This window comes from Bombus impatiens, unplaced genomic scaffold (genome assembly GCF_000188095.3).
Source record: "Bombus impatiens unplaced genomic scaffold, BIMP_2.2 scf_0321, whole genome shotgun sequence".
NCBI lineage: Eukaryota > Metazoa > Arthropoda > Insecta > Hymenoptera > Apidae > Bombus > Bombus impatiens.
The window spans coordinates 2,125,418-2,151,649 of record NT_176740.1 but is presented as its reverse complement, the minus strand read 5'-3'; the positions used below and the strand labels follow the sequence as shown (position 1 = coordinate 2,151,649).

Here is a 26,232-nt window from a genome sequence, read left to right as displayed (position 1 = left end):
AGCCGATCGACTTTGCCGGAAGATCGTTTCGTGAAACCGTGAAACGAAGCCATCGTATTAGTTGATGCGGCGAGATGCCAACTGACTTGGCCGAGTTAAAACGTACTTGAAGATCCTCCTCAGCCTCTTCATTTGTCTTTCCTCTTCGTTCATTCTCCTCCCGCCCTCTTGCGTGCCCCTCGTTCTGTCGCTCCTTCCTCTTCTCTCATTTCGCATCTCGTTCTTCCTTTTACGCAGGGAGACACGCACGCAGGAGAGGAGAGAAATAGAGAATTTTAAGAGTAGGTGGAGATTTCCTCGGCAAGCTCCACCTTCATTAGATGCTCATTGGTTTCTAAACGGTAGCACGGCTTTCCGATGTTTTCTGGATGCAACCCCTGGCAATTTAAAAGTACGTACGCGTGCGTTGTCTGTTATCCAGAAATTTTGCCATCGTCGAAACGATAATTTTATTTTCTAAAAAGTGGCAATGAATCTCGTTGCAAGTTCTCGCAATGAATTTGCGAAAGGAACGGACCATTCCCGGTTCGTTTGCATCGAATCACATCGGTCGATTAAATTCTATAAATTGATCGATAAACATATAGTGACATACAGTATAAGCGCGGCGTTTTGATATTACAAGAAGAGAGAATAAGCAAGAGGCGCCGGCGTCATGATGGTTTCGATTTTCAGGGACACGCTAAACTACGCTTCTTTATGCGCCGGAACATTGGTCTTGTTCATAGCCGCGGCTTGACTCTCGTTACACAAGGGTGTCGAGTAACAATTTCGCCCTAACGCGAGTTCCCGATCCTTCCCCTTATTCCCGACTTTCTTCTACTTTCTTCTTCGAAAGTAACAATTTCTTGCTCCCTACTCCTGATTCGAATTAACCGAATTACCAAGCTTTTTCATCTTTGCGTAACGGCTACTCGCTGAAGAAACGAATATCTCAAATTTTACGACGATTCTTCTTTTTCTTGTATTTTTACAACTTTCATAAAAATGATATAACAGTCTGCATTCTTTTGATGTTTGAACCACCGACGGCAACCGCGTCGTAACAGCGTAGTGTCGTGAAAATCGCGAGACTAATCGCAGAACTCGAGCTATTGGTTATTGGAGAATTCAATGGACAAGAAGGGGAGGAATTCGAGAAGAAAAGACAGTACAGCTTTATCGAGAAAATGCTGCGAAAATCAATGAAAAAGTGTTGCAGTACGAAGTGGCGACAGCTGACCGCGTTATATCTATACCTCGACGTAGAACGAGCGTTCCCGGCTCTCAGCAACAATTATATTCCCGGCGATTTTATTTATACGAGGCTTTTACGAGCGCAGTCATTCTTGCTGTCAACCGTGCTGGCCCAATAAAACGCGACCGTGCATCCGTTCTTTCGCTACCCACTTTCGACGTTCGCTTAGACCGAACTATTTCCCTCGAAATAAACGGCAAACCACATTATGCGTCGCGTTCGTGAATTCAACGATTTGATTCAACGATATTCGTTTTACAAGACGGAGATCGTGCGATATTTAAAAGTATGCTCGCGATTCTCGAATCGTCGGATGCAGCTAAATCAAAAAGTATTCGACGTCTCGTAGTCGGAATGAAAAAGAATAAAAAAGAAAAAAAATAGGAAGGAGGGAAACGAAGGAATCTCGCGAGTCAGGAGACCGGCAATAAAATAGTCAGAAGTTCGTTTTTGGTGTTCCAGTCGCGATGAGACGGACGGGTGCGTCGCGACGCGGTGACACGTACACGTCGCACGTCGTGCGACGCCTAAGGAAAATTATGAGCCAAGCCTGGACACTTCACCGTGCCTTTGTCATCCTCTTTATCTTCGCGAGACTACCCGCGACTACGACACACGGTAACTCCTCTCTCTGCTTTGTTCTCTTTCATTCTCACCCCTTTTCGTTTTCTTCCCTCTTCTTCTTTTTCTACGCCCGCAAACCAGCAACCGCGATGGAGTTTACAAATCCACGAAAGAACTTGAAATTCTTCACGACGCACTTTTCTGGTATTTTCGTAATGCGATGCGCGACGATGAACGACTCGAGAAATCCGTCTCTTGGATGCGAACAATTTCTGCTAAGATTTCGACGAGCAATGCTTCGCACGCCTAAATATACAGGATATACTTGTTTGCGTATTTGAGAAGAAATTCGATGTTAGAAAATCCTATGATCAATCCAGTTCTATTAGAAACGCGTGGATTTTAGGCGATCGTAAGAGATCTCGGCATGCGTCAAGACGGATCAGTGTCCGACGTTGTGTAACGCAAAGAGGGGAAATCACAGATGCAGTTTTGACCACCGTGACAGTGATCGTTGCTTGACAACTCCCGAAATAGCTTCCATATGTGTACTTTGGAGAAATAGTCTTCACGGTATTTTCCATATATTTCCATATTCTTGTTTGCCCTTTCTTTCTTCACGGCCCGCCGTGCAACAATTATGTCGCCTGGCACTTGCACCACGCGATCAACTTCTTCGTATCTACATAAGTTTCTTGACACATATGTTACGTAAACGATTTTGACCACGATGAGAATATGAAATTGGCTCGACTTCCCGTTGTATGAGAGTGCAACGCGTACTTTGCGTTTATACTGTATTATATTTTCCACTTTCTTTCCCCCTTGACTTTTGATCGTCCACGAACGTAACTGTCGACTTTTTCCATGTTTCTTCTTCGCTTACTCCACGTGTTTCGTGTTTGTCACTATTTTAAACTCGCTTCTGTAAGTTCACAAGCTTTGTTCTAAAGCGTATCTCGAATACCAACGTATCACGAATTTCCAAGCCCCCTTGAATTTATCGAAATTCTGGAAATTTTCATAATCGCGATCAGCTACTGTAATTCATCCGTGTCCGCGAGAATCCGTTTTGCTTAGGCCATTTCTAAAGCGATTTTTATCCCACGGAGAGAAAACTCGTGAATTTACGATAATCACCTGACGACCAACTTTCAACTTCCGAATTCTTTTTTGAAATCTGCCTCTCGTCGGCCGAGTACGAGTGTCGAAGGGTGACACTTAACGTGCCGTGACGCCTTAAATCTACCTATAGAAGGAGATTCTCGTTTGGTAGCGAGGAGAGGACAAACAACTCGCCGAAAACCACGGAAAGCAAAAACGCTGCGATAGTGGTCATCGGGCACCGTGAAGACATTCGATTAACAGCGATGAAAAGAGATTCGGGGGTCTGCGAGACGGATTTCGTACTTCTTGACTAAGCGACGGTTACGTTCTCATCGGAGGAGACGACGACTGTCACGGTATTTGCGGTCAGGTTGCCACGAAATTGTCAACGGAGTCGAAAGGGAAAGTGTATAACACGATAACGACGAATGTTTCAAAGGAAAACGAGAAAGACTCGAACGTGGTCTGTCGGAGGAAGAAACATATCATGCTTCGGTTTCTTCGGTTCGTTCGAGCAATTACAAGGGTCGTGCGTCATTCTTGCCAATTAGACGGAGGAAGCGTCGACGATGCAGTGGAAAAGCCGCTGTTTCAACGTTTACTCTCTTTTCTTCTCCCTCTACCGATTTTCTTGCTCGCTCCTCTGACGACTGGAAGAAGATAATTTTACTCGTGCTACCCCCTGGTCCGAGATCTGTCATCGGTTATGTTTCTCTATGCGGAGACAACCCGCCGTTTCTGTTTTTCTCCTTCGAGCATTATCGAGCTTTTATTATTCTACCTTATAGACGATAATTGCCAATGGATGAAAAACGTGAACGACGTAAGAATATAAGACTTGCGATTCAAAGTAAAAGCGTCAACGACGCTTAGAGGCGCTAACGATCGTTAAAGACTACTTCTGGACCGACGAAACGTTGAAAGCAAAACGCATCGGCGCTTTGCTTAAACGTAAAGGGTTAACATTTCGTGGAACGAAGGAAACGTCATTCTGGCTGGGCAACCGGCGTTCATCCGCGGCGGCACTGGGAGGCACGAAAATCCCCCTTTGGTTAACAGAGCGTGATCCCCATTACCCGTCGTGCCACCCGCTCCATCGCCATGCCACCGGTCACAAGTAAATTACGCATTCATGCTATTCCAAGTTGGATTACATTGCTCATTGTAATGTATGTCAAGGGTTGACCATCTCGACTGACGCAGGAGGGGGTGACTGTGCCTGGAACAACGCAAGGGTCAACGTGGTGGTTAGCAGACCCCTCTGGACTTTGGTCTGCCTATCTAATTACACCTTCTTATCATTAGCGTTTATCCTGTCAACGTTATTATAATTACGTAACTACGAATTTATTATTCATGACGGAACGTTGACAGTTACCGTGTGTACAAGATAGACGCATGGGGTAATTTCAAGGATAATAGCCAGGCCAGCGATGAAAAGAATTCGACGGGCAAAAGTTGCGACGATCGACGGGTCGCGAATCTTCGTCAGCCAGTTTTCCATCTTTCCAGTTTTGCCTCGAAATTTTACACGTTCGTCGAATCAAGACGCACCACTGCTTTTTCTCCTGCCATATTTTCATATTATGTGGCAATATTTTCATTCTTTTTGATATTTATTTGGACCGTCAGACTCAATCGATTACTCGTCGCCCAACCTTTGGTAATACAGCGCCATATGGCGCAACTGAGCGAGATGTTGCGAAATCATTGCCCTTAATTTTTTGGACATAATCGATTGCGAGCGCGCATTCAATGGATAATGGAAGACTGATCGGAGTTAGCTTTTTCAATGCAGTCACTGGTTTCGTTTCGTTACGGTACTCCGATCGAATAAATTACTCTCTGGTGACTGGTGTATTTTTTCTGAATCCAAGCGCGTTGCTTTCGAGCGTGATAGCGAACGATAATGACATAAAGTTTCTCGATGATTCGAACGAACGCGTGCGAGATAACGGTAAAACGACGATTCGACATGTTACAGCCTAAGTCTTCGTTAACGTTTGATCTATGATGCGTTTGCCAACTTTCCACCGTTTCCACTGGTTTACGAACTCGTACGAAGCTCGTCGTAAATTCTAATTACAAAGAGATTCCTTTGCGAATCTCGATCCAGCTGTTCCTAGGATTTGCTTGGTTTTCAGAATTTCGAAGGGAAGAAGACAGCAGAGGAGATAGAGATGAAAGAAAATGGTAACACGTAGGACTTTATATACGGGGATAATACGATACAATGACGATGAATAGCCAAATCGACAATGAAAGATTTGATTCGAGAATAAGGGCTCATTATCGCGTTTTGGCTCCTTCTACATGTCGGATCTCCCGCGGAGAGCATCAACTATTTTTCGACCTGCCCTTTCAGACGGTTTCTTCCTTCTCCCAAACAACTTTCCTGTCCCTGCTTGCTTACCAGTAAATTTTTCTTGCGATTTACGCGCAGCGGGATCGTGACGTCTATCTAATCTTCTCTAACTAGAAGAAAAAAAAATTGACAAATTGGGTGATACTTGCTTTAATCTCACTCGATAACGACGCTTCCCTACGACCTGTTTTCCCATACACTCGTTCTTCGATCAGCCTTTCTTGATCATGTGGTTATTCTATTGCCATCACTGAACTCTTGCCAGTAACCTAGTTGAGATTAAATTTATGGTCAATCCTGCAGCATCCTCTTAAACGGTGATTATATTCTATACCGCGTGAACTGAAATCTCCTCATCTTGCGTAGATTCTATCTACAAAGTCTAGAATATATAGAATGTTTATTTCTTAAGAGCAGAAGTTTATATTCTCACAAAACTTGGAAATACAACACGACAAAAATTGCAAGAGGTTCGTTCATCCTTTTGCGCGACAAGCTTCTTACGTATAATAGTTTCGTTTGGAGGCAAGACGAGAGGAACCCACGAGGAACCGTAATATCTGTTGGCGGTACAATCAAATGATTTTGTTCTTCTTGTTTGTTCGAGAGGTGATACGGTTCGCGGCGCTTCTCCCGGTTGCATTTTATTTTCGTAACGGAAGCAGAATCCTCGTGTTCGTAAGTCGAGAGAGATGCTCCCATGGGAGAGTTAGCTTTGCTAACCGTCTCCTTCGATATATCCCGTGGCAGGGAGAAAAAGAGAGAAAGAGAGAGAAAGAAAGAGACCCGCACGTGTGCTACTCGACTAGCCGGATTTTTTCTATCTTTTCCACGAATTAACTTTACTTGAAATGGCGAAACGAATATCGAGCAGGCAATATATAACAGTAAATAGTTTTAAATGGAAATATTATGTAAGAATTACAGGGATATAAGATGAGAGATAAGGAAAGATAAGATGAATATAGTATGGTTTCAAGTTCACCTGTTACTAAGGCTGTATGCATTTTCGCTTTCAAAGATACACGTAATATTTCCCAGATCATTTTGGAAAATTGGCCTCATAGATTGACTTTGAATAGGTTCTTTCTTGCTCAACCCTTTGATCGCGAACGAGGTCCAGACTCTCAAGGAACATGAAAAGCACGAAGAGGGGTCGATAATATCTTCACAACTGGGACAGTATTTGAAAACAACCCCCATGAACGAGCTCTCGAGTCTCTTCAGGAAACCCTATTGCTTTTGTGACTACCGGGATGTACAGAACCGTTTCATAGACAAATTCTTTCTGCGAAATCAGGGTTCGCGGATATTAAAGGGGTTGATGAAACGTTTGAACCCTGTTCGATCCCTTGCGACCAACTGAAAAACGATTCCTCGTGCTCCGAACAAATTTCCGAGACAATTTTTATATTAACGGCAACGCGGTGACATTTCACGCGCAAGCATAATCTATCATGCGATCTTGATTATTCTATCAATATCTTCGCTGACAGATCAACATTTTTCATATTTCCTTAATATAATTCTCGATACAAAATTCATATGGTTATTCGTATTTACTATGAAAGTTTACTATGAAAACTTGCCTGTTTTATCAATATCTTTACTGGGTAAAGGCTAAAAGTCTCGCGTACTTTATTAACATAATTTTCGATAAAAAATTCATAAAGCCATTCATATTGCGGAAGGGTTAAATGACGCTGTTTGTCGTTCGAGGAGGAAGGATTGCAATCTGGTCACTTTATTCGCGAAACGTTGCCGACTCTTTTGAAAAATAAGCCTCTCAGCCGATTACGCGACACGTTTTACGAACATAAATGCACGTTGCCTCCGCCCCTCCCTCCCAAGCCACAACCGATTTAACCGATAAGGGGGTCGAAACACTTTCGTGCATGGAACTCTAATCTCTCGATCGCAACAAATACCGCCGCCGTTCCCTCCTTTTGACTTTCTATCCAAATTCATTTAATCGAAACACCGGCCGCTTGACTCGTAATGGGCGTACATGGGCCCTGCGAGTCGAAGCTATCTCGCTTGTTCCACGGTAGGATAGGTCGATGGAACCTTTACGTTCCAGAGAATGCCGCGCATAAATTAGGATCGATCGACGTTGCCGCAGCTACGATGGATTAACGTGGTTAATACTGGAACGAAGCATGAATCAGGATTACCACCTGCCACGATTTATGACCACGTGCATTGTTCTGTTACACGCTACTTTTTGGCAAGAGGAAAGACCGAGATCGTGCATGAATATTCAATTTCATCGACGGCTGGTCACAGCTCTGATCGACCTGTGTTTTACATTTTTGATATCGCGTTTTGATTAGTTTCACACACAACGGTTTCACTCTTTGATAAAACGCGTCCTGGGAACATGACGAAATTTTATCTCGTTTATCTTATTTATAGACACGAGTTAATGCACAGCTTCGGATATACGAACTTACAACTGAGCCTGTACTATCAGCTGCTATTTTCTATTGTAACGACCAACTGTTACCGGATCTACTCAATTATTCGAATTACTTTGTCTCTTGTTCTCGTGTCTCTGTCCACATAAACGAGATTCCGTGTGTATTTTCATCTGGAAGTTTTCTACAACGATGTCACGATCGACGATAGGTCACGGTAGAAACTCATGATCGTTCTTGTATTTTCTCAATACGCGAGCGAAAGTCATAATTCCAGAAGGTTCGATTCGGGTGTCAAGGGTGGCGGTGAAAGTAGGAGACAATAAGTTAGGAAAAAAATGTTGCGCAAGCAGTAGAATGGCGCCTGCCTCCTGGAAAAGAAATCCTTCGGTCAGCTTAACGGCTTAGAAATAACGATACAATAGCCGATTACAGTGGCAAAGGGAACTCCTATCTCCCCCGTATTGGGCTTCTAATAAATACTTCTGCGACCTTTTTCTCTCAGTTGTCTCGTTCCTATCGTGACATGTTTATTGCCACGTAACTCTTAATCAGAACCGGCTAATTGATCTTTTTTCATGGCTAACTTGTACGATCTCTGAGAATTTACTATCGTTGGACAGGATAGAAACGCAAATTACGCCTTTCCCTGGTAATTTATCGATCGATATAAAGAAAAAAGCAAGGAAAATCGTCGTGTTCTATGATAATAATTCTCTAGCGCAGCTGTCTTTGTATTCTTTAGGTTGCTCGCGTGTGTGTCGTTTCCGCAGCTGCCATATTAATTATTCTAGATTTTTCGTCGATGTTTAGTTTGTGGAATGTTGCTACCAAGACAACGAAACGTTTCGGTTTATTATCGAGACCATACGGAGATCGTAACAAAAAGCGAGAAAGATTGGGTCAGTTTCGTTCAAACGACATCTTCAATGGAACGTATGATTGAAGAATTTATACCAGCTTTATGGAGAGAAATTTCTTACAAAGATGTCAATCAAATCGTCGCCTCGCCCCAAAGTATAGGAGGATTAGATCGGTTTCGGAAAATAAAATACGATATCGGGTAGGTCTCTGGTGACCTATAGCTCGCGTGCTGTTAATTCGAATAGCAAGAAAGCTAAACAAGAATGTGTTTAGCGGGGCTTTCACTACGAAGGACGGAATACCGTTTAATGGGACGTGCTTTTCGATAGGTGCATGATGGACGTGGGAATTTAAAAAGTTATATTTCTATAAGCTCGAACGTGTCAAAGAAGAAAGAGAGGGGAAATAAAAATAGAAAGATACAGAGGAAGAGAACAAGAGGAAGAAAGAAAGAAAGCGAAGCGGAAGAAAACGAGGTTTCTCCCTTCTATCGGTCCCATTCGCCTACTCTTGAAAAAAATCTCGTCGATTCGTTTCCAGTCGCACGATTCCGGACAATCGCGCCTCGCTCTAATTTGGCAAAGGTAGGTACCTTCTGCTCCCGCTTCAGGAAACTTGAGAAAAACTAGGGTGAATCATCGAGGTGTGTGTCCTCTTGCGGGGGTTTTTTTCGAAGCATAGGAAAAAATCTATTTTAGAACGAGGCTTCTTTCCCCTTTTCTCGTGTCAAACGAGAGGGGTAGAGTCGTTAAAATCGCTTTGTCGAACGCATAAGACGATGCCACAGGTATTTTCGTGCAATTTTTTTTAAACCATTGACCGTTGTTTATGATCGATCGAAGAGAAACCTACATAATTATACTGTTTTAGAACGACAAAAGTGATTCTTCAATTCGTTATGCCTCCATCCCGTCCGTCTTCAAAATTGTCCTCCTTCCAATTATCTCTTTTTTCTATCTAATTAAAAGATTGCTCTATTGCATTGACGATTTATAAATATTTATGTACGATTAAACGCGTGGATTCTAAAAATACGATAATCCGAAAGCGAACATATTTCGTTTAACCCTGCAGCCGCGAATGAGTCGAAATCACGTTCTACGTATTTTGTTCATTTCAGGGGACTACGATGTTTGTAAGTCGTAAGTTAATAACCAAAAATATTTCCATTTCCTATATGAAATATTTCTCCACCTATTGTGATTTTCTTTTTATCGCATTAAAAGTCCCCTAATGACAAACTTGCGCATGATGCAAATATAAAATATGGAAGTCACCATGAGCTGGATGAGCGCCCGTATTTATAAAAGTTTCTCGATTTCATTTCAAAGTATCTAATTACTTGGCCTGAACCAGGTGCATCAGAGTTTATACATCCGATTCATAGATACGTTTCCCTCCCTTATTCGTTGCTACACGTTATCGACTGGGCTTTAATTACGAGTCAAGGGTTCTCGTCTCTTGAGCTTCTTTGTTCGATCTTGAAACGCGTGGCTACGCGTCGTGCATAAGAGCAAAAGAAATAAGCCGTCTCTAATTACGAGCGAGGATATGCGGGACCTTGTGTCTGCATCGACATTCGCCAGCCAGTAATGAAACCGCTTTATTCTTCGGGATCCCTGTTCGATATTCTTTCTTGCACGCTTTGCTCTTATGTAAAAACTCATACAAGCACCTACAAACGCAGCTGTCCCGCAGCTATGAAACCGTGAAACGGTTCCAATTTCGTTTCAACGTTTTCCTCTACTTTTGCCCTCTCTTCTCGTGGCTTCTCTCATGCGAGTCATCCGACAGTTTTCGACTTTCCAGTAGGAGACAAGGAAATACTCTTTGTGTAAATAGCATCTCGCCACTCACTTTCCCGGAGAAGATTCCAGATAAAGATGAAAACTACCACACGATAGAGATGTCCTTACGCTTTCGCGTTTTACTTATAGCAATTTGCGCGGGTACTGCAGAAAAATGGAAACGATTGCCTCGAACTTTAGATACTTGCTAATTCTCGAAAGAAGTTACGAAAAGTAGCGAGAAGGACTTGGCTATGAAAAATATTGACACACCGCTGTATTTATCGTAGCGTTTACAAAGCGATTAATCATTTAATAGTACTTTTTATATAATTACAAAAATGTTATACTACGAAAATGGAATGTATAGAACCTGAAAGAAAAAAAAAACGATTCATTAGAAAGTAAGGGTATGCGCCAATATCTTTTATAGCTGCTGTAAATATCGCTTTTTTGAAGAAGTCGTCAGCTGTAGAAAGGAACTTGTTGGATCTATAAAAGGAACTTCCATAGACGGACCTATAGAAGCAGCCGAGATCGAGCGACTCGTGCCCGAAAAAATAAGACGAATACGTTGTCGTAATTTGACCGTGCGTCTTTGAAGCAAGGAGCAGAGGTCCCTCAGCACGCGCGGGGGAGTACACAAAAGAATCGGATTGTTCTCTCAAGAGCTGTTGTATCGAAAGGCGGCTGCTTCTCTTAAAAGTAACGGCCGGAAGATTGTCACGTGCCTGAGAAAAATTCCTCGTTTCTACCGGTGTGTATTGACAACGCTCGTTACCAGAAACTATGTTTGTCGAATAATTTTGCTGACAGCGCAAGTGGTTCCTTCTTTTTTCGAAGGAATATCGAGCGATTGTGTAAATACCGAACATTTGCGGTATACCTCAGATTCATCGGCCCTGACCAGAAAAGGCTTTCAACGCGGACGTGTCTGTGTAAGATATACGTAGGTATACTTTTACCTGGTCCATCGAGGGGTCGAACCTTAAGGCTCTCTATGGAGAAAACAACCGTGAGATTAGAAATCACGCGACGGACCTACCACTCTGACGTGGGTTCGTTGTAACTTTGTAAACAGATCGCGTTGATACCTTTCTCTTGCACGAGCCACAGATGCATTCAAAACGGCAACGGGTGCTACGCGTACTGAATTGCACAGAGTACATGCGATAAATCGTTCAGATTGTAATCTAACTTCCTGCTCGAAACCCTAGGTGATCTCAATTGCTATATTCCGTCGAGTGGTTAAACGTTTCGTGCATGCAAAAATAACTGCACGTTTGTTTCTTCTCGCAAAAAGTCACCCTTATCTGATCCGTTCAGGACCAAAGTGCTAATTATTCCAGTTTGCTAAATTTTTTAAACTAACGCGTCAAAGCATATGTCACAGGCACAAGTGTCTAAATTTTGATCAACAGGATAAGCACGCTAGTATTTTCTACAATGCTGTCTTTTGTTCATGATTCTGACGATTCAAATCGATCTCACCTCTTTTTCGCTTCCTTGCCTGAGATCCGAATATCACTTTAAAGCTAATAATTCTGACTTACACTATTTTGCCCATCAAAGATATAATTTCGTCAATTTCTCCTATTTTACGATCTATAGGGTTCCCACAATTTAACCGATTCGGCGAATAAGCAGCTCACTTACCCAGGGTTTCCTTCCTCTTTTGTAAATATTATCTCCGATCTTTGTCGTTCGTGACTTTGCACGGTAGTTGAACAAATTGGTGAAAAGATCATGAAATTAAATAAGAAATACGATAATCTGTGATACAGTATGGCAACAAGGTTCCTATCTAGAAAATGTTTATCGGCGTCCCGTTATCGGTCGCTAACATTCCGATGGTTCACGATCCTGAAACACCCACCAGCACCTTCGAGCCGCGGATCATCGAACGTCTACCTGGGGCGAGTGGAGTGGCTGGCGTGGATCAGGTCACGGCTTCAGAGTGGGGATATGAGTATAGTACAGACTGTATAGAGCAAGAGACAGCCGGTCTCTCCTGTTTCGTAGCCTCACCTAGGGACCCTTTCCTACATAAGGCCCACGTCCTCACCCCACCACGTCAGTAGAGAACCAGCCGTTGAAGTGCCACGATCCGACACCTCTTCGCCGCGTTGCTGCACCTTTCGTTTCCTCGCGATCCGCGTTTTCTCTTCGTCAGCGTCGATAGTTTCCTCTTATCACTAACGTGGATTATGTGCTGCGACGCTGAAATCTGTGTACGAAAAAAGTGACTGATACCGGAGCTGATTTTGGATGTACGAGTCGAATCCTGCTGCTCAAGGACACACGGTGAATAGCTTCTCTTTTTTGTGCCGGTACCAGATCTTCCAGGAGGCGGCCTTTCTTTACGAACAAAGTTGCCAGATATTTCCGTTCGAGTAGTCTGGCTTCGAACAGGCTGAATTTTTTGAAATTAACAGCGATGGATAAAAGAAAGTTTAAAAATGTCAATAACTTTTGTACTAAACATTTTCGACTATATTGGTGACAGTTAGATGTATATTATATTCATTCGCTACTCTTGTAGAATGTAATTCCATTTTGGAAAATTATGGTACTTTTTCGTATCATTTCGATCTTGAACTTTCTTTTGTTTACCGCTATAGTCTCGAGTAACTTGAAAAATGTTACACGTTTTGCATACGAGTATCTTATGCAACGATCGATGTTTATCGTTTATGGAATTCGATGGTATTTTCTTCAATTAGTATCTCGTTTTTAACATATGTTTTAGAAGTGGATGTTTCTCTTCGAATCGATCGAAGACATTTCGGTAACCGCGATATCAGACGATTCCGAATTGTTAACGACTTGAATCAATAACTACTCTTCTATAAATATAATGATTATCGTCATTTCCTAGGAAGACTTTTTACGTGTGTCAGTCTTTAACAGAATAATTGCGCGTAATTTATTTATTTTTATTTATACTACTTAGACGTACTCATAATTGATTTCCACTACGTCCAAGTTCTATGGATAAAGTTCGAAAATGGTTTATTGGAAATCATAAAGAAAAACGAAAAGAGGAGGAAGTACCGTGACTTCGTCTCCTAAACATAAGAATAATTAAAAAAATCTCGCTGCGACTAACGAAACTGTTTGATCAATGCAAAAAATAGGCAAACGATTAATCGCGAAGAGGTTCGAGTCGAATGAAATCGGAATACAAGTAGAAGCGCGATCCAACAAAGGGGTTAAGGTCATTCTTACGTAGCTGCAATCGAATTTGGTAGCTCCTTGGACAAAGTCAAGTACTCTCTCGAACGCTGTGATGTTAGAAGCTCGTCTAATTGTAAGACTGCACGATCCGGTAGTACGAGTCGCTTGGTTAGTGTACTGTAAAGCGACGGCGAATGAGAGAAATGGAAAAAAAGAAGGAAAGTGACCGCGCGTGGCTCCGGTCGGTACATCTGTCAAAGAATGGAAAAAGAGAGAAGAACCGAGGAAAGAGGTTGGAAGAGAGGAGGAATAAGAAGAAGAAGGATAAAAAAAAACACTGAAAGGGACTCGTAACGAAGGAACCAGCAAAGCTAGTCGTGGGTCCTATACAAACTTTCCTGTCGAAGTTCCAGGGACCCCGTGGGTCCACCTCGAGGAACCTTTTCTCGAGGATCCCTCTATTTAAATGGCCAGGCGTTTGTTCACCAGGACTCGTTTCGTTCTATTGTTCCCGCCTTATTTTCGAGGCGCGTCCTGAATGTCCGCAGCCTGCTTTAGCCCGTCGCTAAAGGGTAAGCGGTTACGAAACGTGGTCCCGACTTCCTTTACAATTTGCAAATTTCCAGTTTAATTTCAATTCGCCATTAACCAAACGCGTTTCTTTTGTTGTCTATTCCGTCGTTGATATCCTTCTATTTCTTATTCCTTGCGCCCAGGGCGGACCGTTTTTTTCTTTTGCTGGAACCGACTCTTTTATCGTCGAATCAAAGATGTGTGAGATTGGATCTGAGAGTTGCCGGTATCGTCTATGCAAATGGTCCACGCTATTGCCAAGACGACCTTAGAATTTAATGGGAGGAACGTAACCACGTGCAGTGGAGAAGCAGAAACCCCAAGTGTATAAACAAAGACTATCCATCCCTGTAGGATACTGAAGGTCGATCGGTGGTGACTAAGACTGTGGATGTTTACGTTTATGCATAATGCAAATAAGCAGAAATAGGCAAGCGCATATGCAAATACAGAAATGTATAAAATATCATGGATATTGGAATTCACGTTACGTTTAAAAGATAGATATGCCTACTTTTGTTCGAGTGTCTGTAAAAAACGAATTTGTATAAATATCCGCCGTCTGGTTGCAACGACAGATGAAAAATCGGAAAGCACAAAGCTGCAAGATCGCAGTGGTACCTATATTACGTAAGTTTGCGATCTCGAAGGGAAGGAAATGCAGCAGAGAAAATCGGAAACAGGAGGGAGGACAAAACCCGGGACAGGTGTGCTTCGAAATAGAGCGCGAACCGAAAGTCTGTCTTCTGGACGCGTTTCCTCTCCAGGTTTCCCGGCCCTGCTCCGATTCTTCGATCTCCCTTCCTTCGTTCGATCTTGTTCGTCTCGCTCTGTTGCCAAAAACCGAGTACGTCGGTGCTGTGAATGCGCGTTTGATTGTCCTCGACTGGCTCTCTTATGAAATCCCCCTGACCCCTTGGTTTAGTCGTTTCTTCTTTCTTGCCTCGTGCATCCGCTCGTCTCTCTCACCTTACTCGTTCCCTCCCCACCGAGAACTATGCTCGACGAGACACGGGACCATTTCGAGAGAAACGTCACCAGCAAAAGGTGTGTCTGGGGTCAATTCAATATAAATCAGAACCGAGTCTCGGAGCTAAGCTAAGCCGAGCGAAGAGCGCGGATGAAGCCGAAGAAGAAAAAGGAAGGCTCGACGGATGGGAAGGGGAAGGGGGTGTTCGCTACGATGAATAGACTATTTTTAGGGAGCGCTCACGATCTGTACGCAGCCCGTATACTCTTTGTGCGTGTGTAGCTGTCGCGTTAGTGTGTTTGCGACGTTTTCAAAAGGGATTAGGTACCAAGTGCTCACCTGCCCTTCCTTCGTTTTTCGTCTTCCTCTTACTTCTTCTACACACGCGGATATCTCTGTCACGGTGCAACTCCGAGCTTCTTGGCAACGACTTTCCCTTTATCTTTCGAATCCACGATTTTTATCTTCCACGTTGGAACGATCATCTTCCTGTTCGGTCGTCTCGAGTATCTTCGCGCGCGTAACACCGAAGAGAGGTTCGTTGCAAATCGCACGCAAACGTTTTCAGTGATCTTCTCTACGACCAGGGAAGCGAGTCGATATCTCTCTTGAAATCATACCCATTGCACGATCTTCGAAATTATCGGGTCCATTGGGTCGAACGAATGTGCCGCGATTTATTTCGCAAGAACGGGTAGCATCGGTTCTTCCGTGGATGCCCCTTCATGCGTGGAAGGGGGCTGTCCCGATCGAGACTCGTGCTAAGAATCTTGGTGTTTCTTGTTTTCCTCGGGGCTGCTCGCGAAAGGAGCCGAATCGTGACCGTTAATGCCTTCTTCTTTATTCTCCTCGAGCCGTGAATAATCGCATTGTGCCAGCGGTTTTCGCGATGCATCTGTTTCGCGTTTCACGCGAATTAATCGCGCGGCTGGCGACGGCGGTAAATAGGGGGACTCCCAGCTGATTTTGTATTGCCTTCGCGTTATCTCATTCCCATTACCCTGTTTCGTCTGCTGCGACTCTCGGTGTTGTTCAGTGACGTGCGAAATCCTTTCGAATGTAAAGTACATCGAAACACGTTTAAACGAAGCGTATTATCGATTCCATTCGAATGTGGCGCGAAGATTCGCTAGATAGACGATAATAAAGAAATCAGGTCGGTAGATAATAAAGGGGACTCGGACCTCTTCGGTTAATTCTCATCCTCGAGAAGAGTTCAATGTCGAAGTCGTTAAAAACAGCTTTTACAGCATACATTAAGGAAAAGAGGGGTCTGGCGTGCTTGTAAGCATGTTAAGGTTTTTAACCGTCGCTCTATTTTGTTCCTTTCCTCGGTTGAAGGAAAGTGCTCAGCTCGATCCTGTCTTGTTCTTCGCGGGGTCTACGCAGAGGGTTAGGTAAGGGAGTCCGTATAAGTAAGGGGGCGCAAAAAGGGATTAAACCTGATCGGAGGGGCCACCCAGCCACCCCTCTCCTTTTTACATTTAGGATACGATCCAAGAACGTAGCAAGTATCGACGACCTGGCGCGGATGCTTTACAACCTATAAAAGCGACAGATATGGGTCATGTTTTATCCAAACTGCGCGGACTAAAGCGCCTGGAACAATTTAATGTTATAGTTTCCCACTTGCTACTCGTTCATCGAACGAAAACACCTTCCCCGAAATTACCTCGTTCCGTTCGTACGATGATTTAACTCTTTTCTTTAAGGAAGTTACGATCTCGGATTTTAAACTTTCACGATGCTTAGACGACGTATTTGTGGTTCTTCGAGTTTCGCCCGTGTTCTTGTTGGTACGTTTTTTGGGGCTGCCCCGAAGAAGCGAATTGAAATGTTTGCGAAACTTCGGAACAAACCGCAACGTGTTAATAAAAGCACGAGCGAGACCCGGAAAACCACAAATACCTTAATGCAAGGCACGCTCAATATTTCGTCCTAATTGCTTCATACTCATCAAGCTACTTTCGAACAGTGTTCGTAATTTCGATCTGCCTTTATATTTTGGTTAAGTCAAGTCGATATTTTTTTATTAAATCAAGATGTGTTATCGAGTACAACGTTATAACGTACTTTCCGAGTAAGGGTCCGACTAAATCAGAGTATATTTCAACATCCCTCATCGAACCCCTTCTTTCAGCACTTGTTTCCTTTGGTTCACAGTACGCGTTAGCTTCGAACAACGAAAGTCTCCTTCCTATGGCGGTCATTTGTCGTTTGACCACATATATCGGTGATCGTTAGATGAGACGATAAGAGCTACAGGTGGACTGTAAGTCCCCTTTTCTAGACGCACCGTCCCGCAAGCACTTAAGATTTATCTTTGACTTGTAATTACGTCACGAGCTTGCAGCTGCTTATTAAGGGGTCAGAATATATATTTTTTGCAATCAGTTGTGTTTTCACCGCAGAGTATATCAGATTCTTCGTACAAATGATAATATATCTGCTGATTCTTTAGAATAAAAATATGCTTCTGTATGCTATACACTATCAGCCACGAGTATTCTACTCGTTCAATGTATTGGAAAAATAACAAACCTTACTTTACTTAGTATTTAACACTACGCACACGTGGTGCAAACACTAACAGTTTTATAGTGAAATGCCCGGAAAATAAAATCGGTGGAAGATTCAATTTGTAAGAAATTCAGTTTTCAATGTACGATTTGTACCAAATATCGTTCTTGTGGTTTGATACTTATCGCTGGCAGTGTATATAATGGTTCTATTCGTTTCCGCGAATACTATGTTAAAACACAAGGACGCATTTCTAATAAAAAGCATACGCAAACAGCTTAACCGAAGTTTCAAGCTGCCGTGTCGCCTTCCACTCGAAGCACAAACGAGAAACACGACCTAGATCGCAGGTGCAGCGCGCTCGACGACTTTGTAATTACATTCGAGATTCATTGCTAGTGCAAATCGCAGGGCATTATGCAAAGAGCATAACGCACATACCGCTTTCCGTTTCTTGTTCAGCTCCGTATGTACGCCGTCTGGAACATACGAAACGTTTTAAAGGTTCCGCGCGTGTCGCGCGACTGGTTTTCTTCCCTTAAAACATTCGACCAGACCGCGTGTGCAATCTTTAAAAACGTATCGTCGGTTAAATCCTTGGAAGCGCTTCTTCAATACGTTCCGGTTGTACTTTTCAACCGATTCGAACGTAAGGGTCGTCTCCCGTTTTTAATCTCCCAATCGCAAACGCTCAAGGAGAACCAGTTGCGCTTTCGTCGCAACTTCTTTGCTTCCACTTTAGCAAGTATCGAGTTAATTATTTAAACATAAGCACAGAATGCTTAATGTAGCGTTCGCGTTGTTTCTCACGATGGCGGAGGCAATATCGCGAGCTTAACGCTCGTTGCGCGCGAAATACAGTAGACGTACGAGACAGGGTCGCGAAAGATACCGAACGTAATACGTTAAAGCAAGACGGCTGAAAATAAGCGAAGATAACGATCGTGTTTCGTTGACGGTGTTTCGACACCAAGCGAACTATCGTGCTTTGCGGGACCAGATGGAAGGCACGCTATACGTGATCGCCACCATATGGGCAGGTGCCCATGCTGTTTTACCAGCGACCGTATATACGTAGCCGAGGGGTTGCACATAACGTTGCACATGTACGTGTACAAGCACGAGAACGTGACGCTGCACGGAGAACGCACAGGTAGACCAGGTCTCGAAAGTACGTGAACGCGCGTATAGTGGAAAAGTGCGTGTTACGATAGAAGAACGCGTGCGTGGCATGGCAACAGACTGTATGTAAATGAATGCATTTTTATACCTAATTCACAATACAGTACGCCCCACCCTGCAGAAGGAACCGTTAAAAGTGAAAACCCAATACGTACTGCTACTGCTGCTGCTGACGCTTTTCTGTTACACTTGCTTCCAACGTTAGAAACTTGCAACAACGTAACACACATTTTACGTTGTTAACAAGATTAGTTACACGCTACTTTCTACACATACTTCTGTACCTACACTCGCACTAAATGATTCACGTACGTATTGGAAGATTTATCGCAGAAAACTTTTGTGCAAACTTCATTAACTTTTACACGTGCTTCGCTAATGAGTCGTAGAAATAAAGGAAATTGCGGAGGAGCAAGGGAGGAATTCGAGTTGTGCTAACAGAGCGAAAGTCAATCGTTCTAATCGAATCAATGATTACTTGGTCCAGCGAATTGTGGACGGACAGCCTTCTCCGTGTCATCGATTCCATTTGTTCGTTAGTTCCATCGCTTTAGTTTGGCAAATCTCTTTTACTACGAGCAACACTGCATGTGCCTATGAATAGTCTTAGCCTGGCATTTAACCGTTCGTTAAGGCAAGCGTTAAGTCGTGAAATAGAATCAGGTGTATGGGTTTCACCTGTTTTACTGTTTCCCGTATGCCATGACAGGTGCATCTGCTAGTTTCGTCACTGTTTTTCTGTTGTTCTTCTGGTTTTTCTCTCTTCTTTCCTGTTTTTTTTGTCACCACTTTTGACTTGTTGTCCAATTAAAACCGGACATTTATTTTCGGCAGCCCGTATGGTTGATACAATTCTACCGACACCCTCCTTCTTCCTGCGATTGTATCCCTTTAACGCAAGATCGTGCGATATCCTGTTTCTTTGCGTCACGTGCACGCCTTACGTAATTTCTCCTTCATATTCACGTGCAATCTGAATAACTGAAAAATTCATACTCTCTGGGATAAAAAGATTTTGCAAGAATGTTCGATTTGACGGATTTATTTGTCGATGTTTGATCTAATCTAATTTTATTCCAGTAACTTTTATCTAATCCGACTTCTCTTCCATGTTCGCGAAGAATCCGTGTAATCGAAAAATACATAAAATTCAGTGGAACAATTTGATTGTTAAAAATAAATTTCGTTTTATCGACGACAGTCTGAAATTCTGCAGTATCGTTTGGTTTCGTGTATGTAATCGAAACGGCGGTCGTCTGTGGTTCAGTATCGCTGTTAAATCGATAAAGTTGTTGTAAGCTTTTTAGCGGAAGGGTGGAAAGGGTTAGACGCGTTCCGCTTAGTTAGGGATTTGCTTTTTGCCTTTAGAGATGCTGAAGTGGACGGTTTCGAGATCATTGTCAGCGAGCAGCTCGACGCCTCACGGTCCACCTAACTTGAACAAGGCGCCCCGTAGGCCTTTTCGAGATCTATCTAACACGCCTCCCGCTGCTGGGACGAAAACTCGGGGTGTACCTGGTCAAAATGCCGAAAATATATCGGCGAGAACGACGCCGGTTCGTCGAAGAAGATGCAGGAGCCACGGTAGCGACCTGAGAACGTACTTTCAGGTATCGAACTCGTCTCATTCGAATTTTTATTTGTCGCGTCTATCATGTTTCTTCTCAATAAAGTCTCGTTTCCACCGAAGAATCAACATCGAGTAACTTTTTGTTGCTTCAATGCGAACAAAATGTTTCTATAAGATGCTATTTGTTGAAAATATCTCGGCACACGTAGCAACAAGAGAAGAGGACAATGTTGCTCGATGTGACTTCGGCAGAGACGAAGCTTTATGAAGCGCCATCGCTGAAAATCACGACCCAGATTTTGCGTGGAAAATTAAGAGGTGGAAAATAGAAGTTGGAAGGCGAGATAAGCCGTATCGTTTGGTTTCAGGCAACGAAGCCTAATTTGCGCGCGAACAAACGTCAATCGATGTCACAGCAACCGGGGAAATCATCGATCTCGGAGAGTTTTTATCAAAGCACGCCAAGGGTCGACGCCGATATCGGCCCGTTAACGTTTTTTCCCCCGGGCAGCAAGTGCTCGACAGCTCTGACCCTGCCAACCGATCCGGCGCTCTTTATGAAAACTAGAACAAAGAATTTCCAAAGTGACAACGAGCTACCACAAAACATCGTGAACGAGGCCAGGGCGAATCTCCAATCGCACGTCTCTGACTTTTTTCAACAAATTTCGATGGCCACCAGCCCCGAAGACGTGATGGAGGCTGAGTCCGTACCCTTCTCGAACAATCGAGTTTATTCTCAGAACGAGAGGAAAACAAAGTTCGCGGATTGTTCGAAAATATCATATTTACCGAAACTGGCGAAGATCACGAAAATTCACGCTCGATGCAAGACACCGTACCACAGCAAGACTTCCTCTGCTGTGAACTCTTTGAAAGGCAATGGTCATAGTCAAACGCCCTTAACTGGGAAACATTCGAATCTGGCTATCGACCAAGACTTACCTAAATTTGAGAACATGGACAACGCGGTTACGGAAGTTCTCAACAGGTAAGAGACACGTAAAACTTTGGACTTGGCAGGTCCTCTGTTACCCAAAATCCCTTTTCAACGTTCTATGTTACTTTTCTATTTACTGTCTTCTTTTTTTTATCTTTTATTATCATCCTTATCGTCCAGGGAGCAGGAAATAAATTTTACTGGCAAAACCGTGGCGGAAATTCTTTTGGGAGACGTGGAAGAAAGGAAGAAGGTTCTCGGGAGTAGTTGCGAGGAAGAAAACTTCTCCGCATCCGATCATACTTACGAGACGATCGTGGAACGAGACGAAACCGTGGCCGAGAAAGCTACGACTCACAACGATAGTTCCATCTCTTCGGCTAGTCAACTGTTGGAGGATCCATCGCCGATGTCTTGGGCGTTTACCTCGCCTACGAACGATCTCGATGGAGAATTCACTTTGAAGAGACAGCGAGGCATACGGAGGAAGCGGCATCGGAAGGATACCGAGAAAATCTCCGATGGAAAGCGAGCAAAGAGACGGTCGTCCAGTCACAGCCCGTCCACTGGCACGAAATCAGCAACGACACAGAACACGTTGATGGAAGCTGTGAATCCAAACGTGAAGAAACTCGCCTTGGAGACCGACTTGGACACTACTTTGGACGAGAAATGCGTGTTCGAACCGAAAGGGCTGTTCTGTGAACTCGACGATCGCAAGGACGAGGAAGTTGGAAAGAAAGCGAATACTTGGGATCTGGATAGTCCAAAATCGACTCTTACCGATGACTTTCATAGTTCGAAATCGTTTCTGAACTCGGTGTCCAACACACCGGAGACTCCGCTGGTCGCGACTGTCAGACGATGCCTCAAGTTCAGCCCGGAAAGCGAACCTCCGAGACAAAACTGTCACGGATCGATCGAGATCGAGTATTCCGTCGTGGGCGATCAAATACACGTTCGAGGTAAGTATAGGAAATCAAGGGGAAGATAGTTGTTGGAAGGTTTCTCGTTTCAGGCACGCATAGGTTACGGTATACTTTGTACGTTTATTTTGATAAAATTCGAATCGCGCGAGTAAATCTGCGAAGAAGTAACGATCAAACCCATGAGATACATTAATCTTATCGGAAAGAAATTCACGAGGGTATCCGCGCCGCGAAGACGTCCCTGAAACAATGTTGCGAAAAGGCATGCGCCAGTCACGTGCCACGAGAGGGGGTGTTTCAGTTGGCACCCCGCGATAGACGACTGTGCCAGTAACCCACAGACCCTCCTGGCAATTGGCTCCCGGTTAGTAAGCCTACCAACATTGATCCTTCGCGGTACACATCCTTGCGTAAACAAGCCTCGAAAAATCTCCGAGACTTGCCCTTCCTCAGCTTCTTCGTTCGCACGCTTCCGAGTACCTAAATTCTGCTAAGAAATTTCGTCGAACCATCGTGCTGTAGCTTGCCAATCACATCGATTTTCCAATCGGTTCGTATCTTTTGTTTCTCGTATCCGTTCGTTTGGCAGAACGAGGAGGAATCACTCGGAGTGGAAGCGTGTTGCAGCAAGTAGAGGAGTGCCGCATTGGTCAGGCACCAGCGATGCGCGTAGTGCGTGCAACGGAACGGTCAGCCGGAAGGAGAACGAGTCCTCGTTCGTTCCAACTTCTTTCACCCCCTTCCGTGAACGATACGTTCTCTAATAACTCGAATATCGTACGCGGTTCAAGCGTGTGACCGATCTCGCGACAGAAAACATAAAGACGATCGAAAAAGGCTGGTGCCCTGACGAGACTGTCTTTTTATTTCGTGCAGTGATAAGGTGCAAGGACCTACGGAGGGCATACGAGGGTCCAGTTCACGCTTACGTGAAGGCGAGTTTGAAGAATACGAACGGTGAGGGAGTGGTGAAGAGAACAGCGGTACACAGAGCCACACCGAATCCCGTTTTCCACGAGACCTTGATACTACCCTGCCCGGTGAACAACAATCACTACACCAGCAAGCCCACGTCCCTGGACATCGCGGTCTGGCACAGGGATCGTCGTGCAAGGTGAGCATGCTCGAAAAAGAAAGTGTGCACGTAGTAAAAGAGGGGCTCGGAGGTTGAGATAGCAAACGTAGCCTCGTCGTAGACGGTCGAAACGTGCTCGACCCCGGAACGATTTGCTGTCGGTTTGTCGGCTGCCGGGAATCGACACGCGAGCCGTTTTCTCTCTCTCTCTCTTTCTCTGTCTCTCTGTCTGTCTGTCTCTCTCTCTCTCTCTCTCTTTCGAGAACATCTTCGCGTTATTCTCAACGTTGCCTTGACTCATAATCGCACGATTCGTTATCGTGCCTTTCGACTATCCGGTAACACTTTCCAAATGATAATCGGTTAACCCGGTAACGATAGTTAGTGCCGCTTCGTACACGGCGCGAGATACTAATCTCACGCAATCCACCTTTGCGTGCATTCCGGCAGAATGTTTGGGAATATTTATAGAACGTTCGCCATCAAGTTTCCAGAAAGGAGTAACGTCAGTTATATGGTTAGACGCGTCGTCGAATATTCATATTAGAATCTCCTGCATGCTGTTCGTGTGCAACGATACATGGATGCACGCGTTTATCAGTGGCGTAGCTACAACGAAAAAGTGTCCTATCGATGTTCGTCAAAGACATTGATCGTCTATATTCTCCTACCACGACGAATTAAAAATTCATACGAACGAACAAATACAACGGACGAAGCCGTTTCCACGAAGGGACAATCAAGCGACTGTATCATTCCGCGATGAAAAGGCACAGAAGTAGGCGCTGTCTCTGAGGAAAAAATATTGAGGTCAAGAACTACGGCTTGGTCTCGTTAGTGGAAGACGAACGAGCTAAGCAACCCTGCTCCCAATGTTCTCGGCCATCCTATCGCGTCTCCTTTTTAAACGCGATTCGAAACTCTTTACTTCGTTTTTATTATCTTCGAATACAATCGTTCGACGTTCGAATTTCTGCAAAGTAAGATTATGTCGCCACACGATGGCCATGTTCGGGTGGAAATACGATAATTTACCGGTCGATAAGAGACAGCTCGAATCCAGATAATTTTACGTGGGTTCGGAAGCAACGGTCCATCCGAATATCAAAACGAATTTCTGGGCTATGTGCGGATTTCTTGCGGTAGGAGGGGAATCGATTCTCTGGAAGCATGCGCACCGTGTTCACCACGTGCACTCGCGAACATCCGCGCGTCTCTGTAATGGTATACGGGAAACAACACAGAAACTGTCTGCCTTTTCCTTTTCCCTCTACCTAATGTAAATAGTTAAAACTTGTACGTGTGTGTGTGTGTGTGTATGTGCGCCGTTTATCTAGCGACTACACAGTCGTCTGTCGTACGTTTCGACTAACACCGATACTGGCTATCCAATGCAAGCTGATACACGATACACCAATAAGATACACGACGCTGTGTACACATAGCCAATATAACACGCGTATATTCACACATGTTTTCGTTTTTCGCATTTCAGACGTAGCGAGTTGCTGGGCTGTATGACTCTACCCCTACCTCTGTCTCAAGATAAGGTAAATATGTCTGAACGTTTTAATTTTTTAATCGCAAGCTACGTATTTACGGAGATAAGTTCGAATCGGTTGCACTCGGTTTAAGACGGAAGAAACACGAAAATAACGTTCGGATTTGATAGCGTCTCGGCAAGGAGGAAGTTTAATACGTGACTGTACGTCAGCTGTTTGCTAGGATTTGTAAGTCTTCCTGGCTTAAGGTCAGGGCTAAGCTCGTTACGAAGCAAGTAAGTGGAACGTTGCCTGGCAAAGATTCACTTGCGCTTTGACCTCGTTAAAGGTGGCAGGTGGCAGGTGTCGTCGCGATATCTCGCTAATTTAATCGAAATCGTTCGTTTACGTTGTTCCACGACACGCGAGCAAGAGATGATCGTGGTGGCCATTTACTGTGTGGTATTCTTCGTGGTTGGAGTTTTGCTGAAAATATTCATGTTCTGTTGAGAGGAAGAGAACGTATCGGCGACGGGGTTGAATTTTTGTCGTTTAATTTAGTTTACAGTCGCGTATTAATCGTCGATGGGGATGGATTTTCGATTTAAAATACGATTTCACGCCCTAGAGAGAGAACTCGTAATAAAGATTCGCGGAAAGTTTCTATCGCGAATTAACATCGTGTTGGTGTTCACGGTAACTTGGGTCGAGACGCAAACATACGAATCGTCGTATTTTCGATAATTTACGTTTCACTGAACGACTATTCATTTTTAGGAAGCGACATGGCATCCGCTAGAGGCAGGAACCGGTCGGAACACGAGCAACCCTTATGCCGGTTTGCCACAAGATTGCGGCGTTTCGCCACCCCTGTCGAAGGACGGAGAGCCAGATAATAATAATTCAGGAGCGGAAGACCTGACGTATTTGAGGCATCTCGAATTAGAGCCTATCGATCCTTTGACTGGCTTACCCCTGCATCCGGGTTTTACTGCTAGAGGCGGCAGAACACCATGCACCGTTACGAGGAGACTGATAAGGCAAACTGCGGCTAATCAGGTGATTTTCTTTTTTCCTTTCGCAACAACGTGTCTTCCATCTGCACGATTACACAGAGAGACCTGTCTCCACTACACGACGATGTACATATCGGAAAGTTATAGTCGTTTCACGCAATTACCCCAACAGAATCACAGGGGTCCTCTTACTAGCAGGGTTTAAGTAGGCCTTTTCTGAAAGTCTGCTTTGTCCACGGCATTAGCTAAACGAGTCTCGTGCCGAGCTCTGTCGAAACTCTCTTCTTTGTAGCAAACGCGTGGAAAGCCCTCCCATGGCTCTTCGATATTTCTTCCGGTCGTTATTATTTCCCCTGTACCCGTCCTTTTCTAACACTTTTGACAGAACGTTTCTTCCACTGTAGGTTCCATGGGGATTTTCGCTCTCCTGGGGAAGACCGCCCCGCGTGGAACGCGTG

The 26,232-nt window shown here is 44.2% G+C and overlaps 1 protein-coding gene and 1 long non-coding RNA gene across 4 annotated transcripts in view; one reads left to right on the top strand and one right to left on the bottom strand.

The window, feature by feature from the left end:
* Positions 1-5,422: 5,422 nt before the first annotated feature.
* On the bottom strand, positions 5,423-22,182 carry LOC117151648. Its single transcript, XR_004461728.1, has 3 exons — positions 22,057-22,182; positions 21,581-21,704; positions 5,423-5,655 (listed from the first exon to the last, which is right to left on the bottom strand). It is a non-coding gene; the product is annotated as an uncharacterized LOC117151648 (long non-coding RNA).
* The window catches only part of LOC100749680, a 13,034-nt gene continuing 6,920 nt past the window's right edge, over positions 20,119-26,232 (top strand). For 2 of the 3 annotated variants that reach the window (XM_033320678.1, XM_033320679.1), the window contains exons 1-7: positions 20,132-20,373; positions 20,702-21,324; positions 21,454-22,238; positions 23,079-23,316; positions 24,773-24,827; positions 25,536-25,817; positions 26,179-26,224. In XM_033320678.1, the coding sequence (XP_033176569.1) occupies positions 20,134-20,373; positions 20,702-21,324; positions 21,454-22,238; positions 23,079-23,316; positions 24,773-24,827; positions 25,536-25,817; positions 26,179-26,224 (2,269 nt within the window). In that variant the 5' untranslated portion in view covers positions 20,132-20,133. Of the gene's footprint in view, positions 20,374-20,701; positions 21,325-21,453; positions 22,239-23,078; positions 23,317-24,772; positions 24,828-25,535; positions 25,818-26,178; positions 26,225-26,232 lie in introns of all 3 variants that reach the window. The other variant, XM_033320677.1, reaches the window with a different exon arrangement.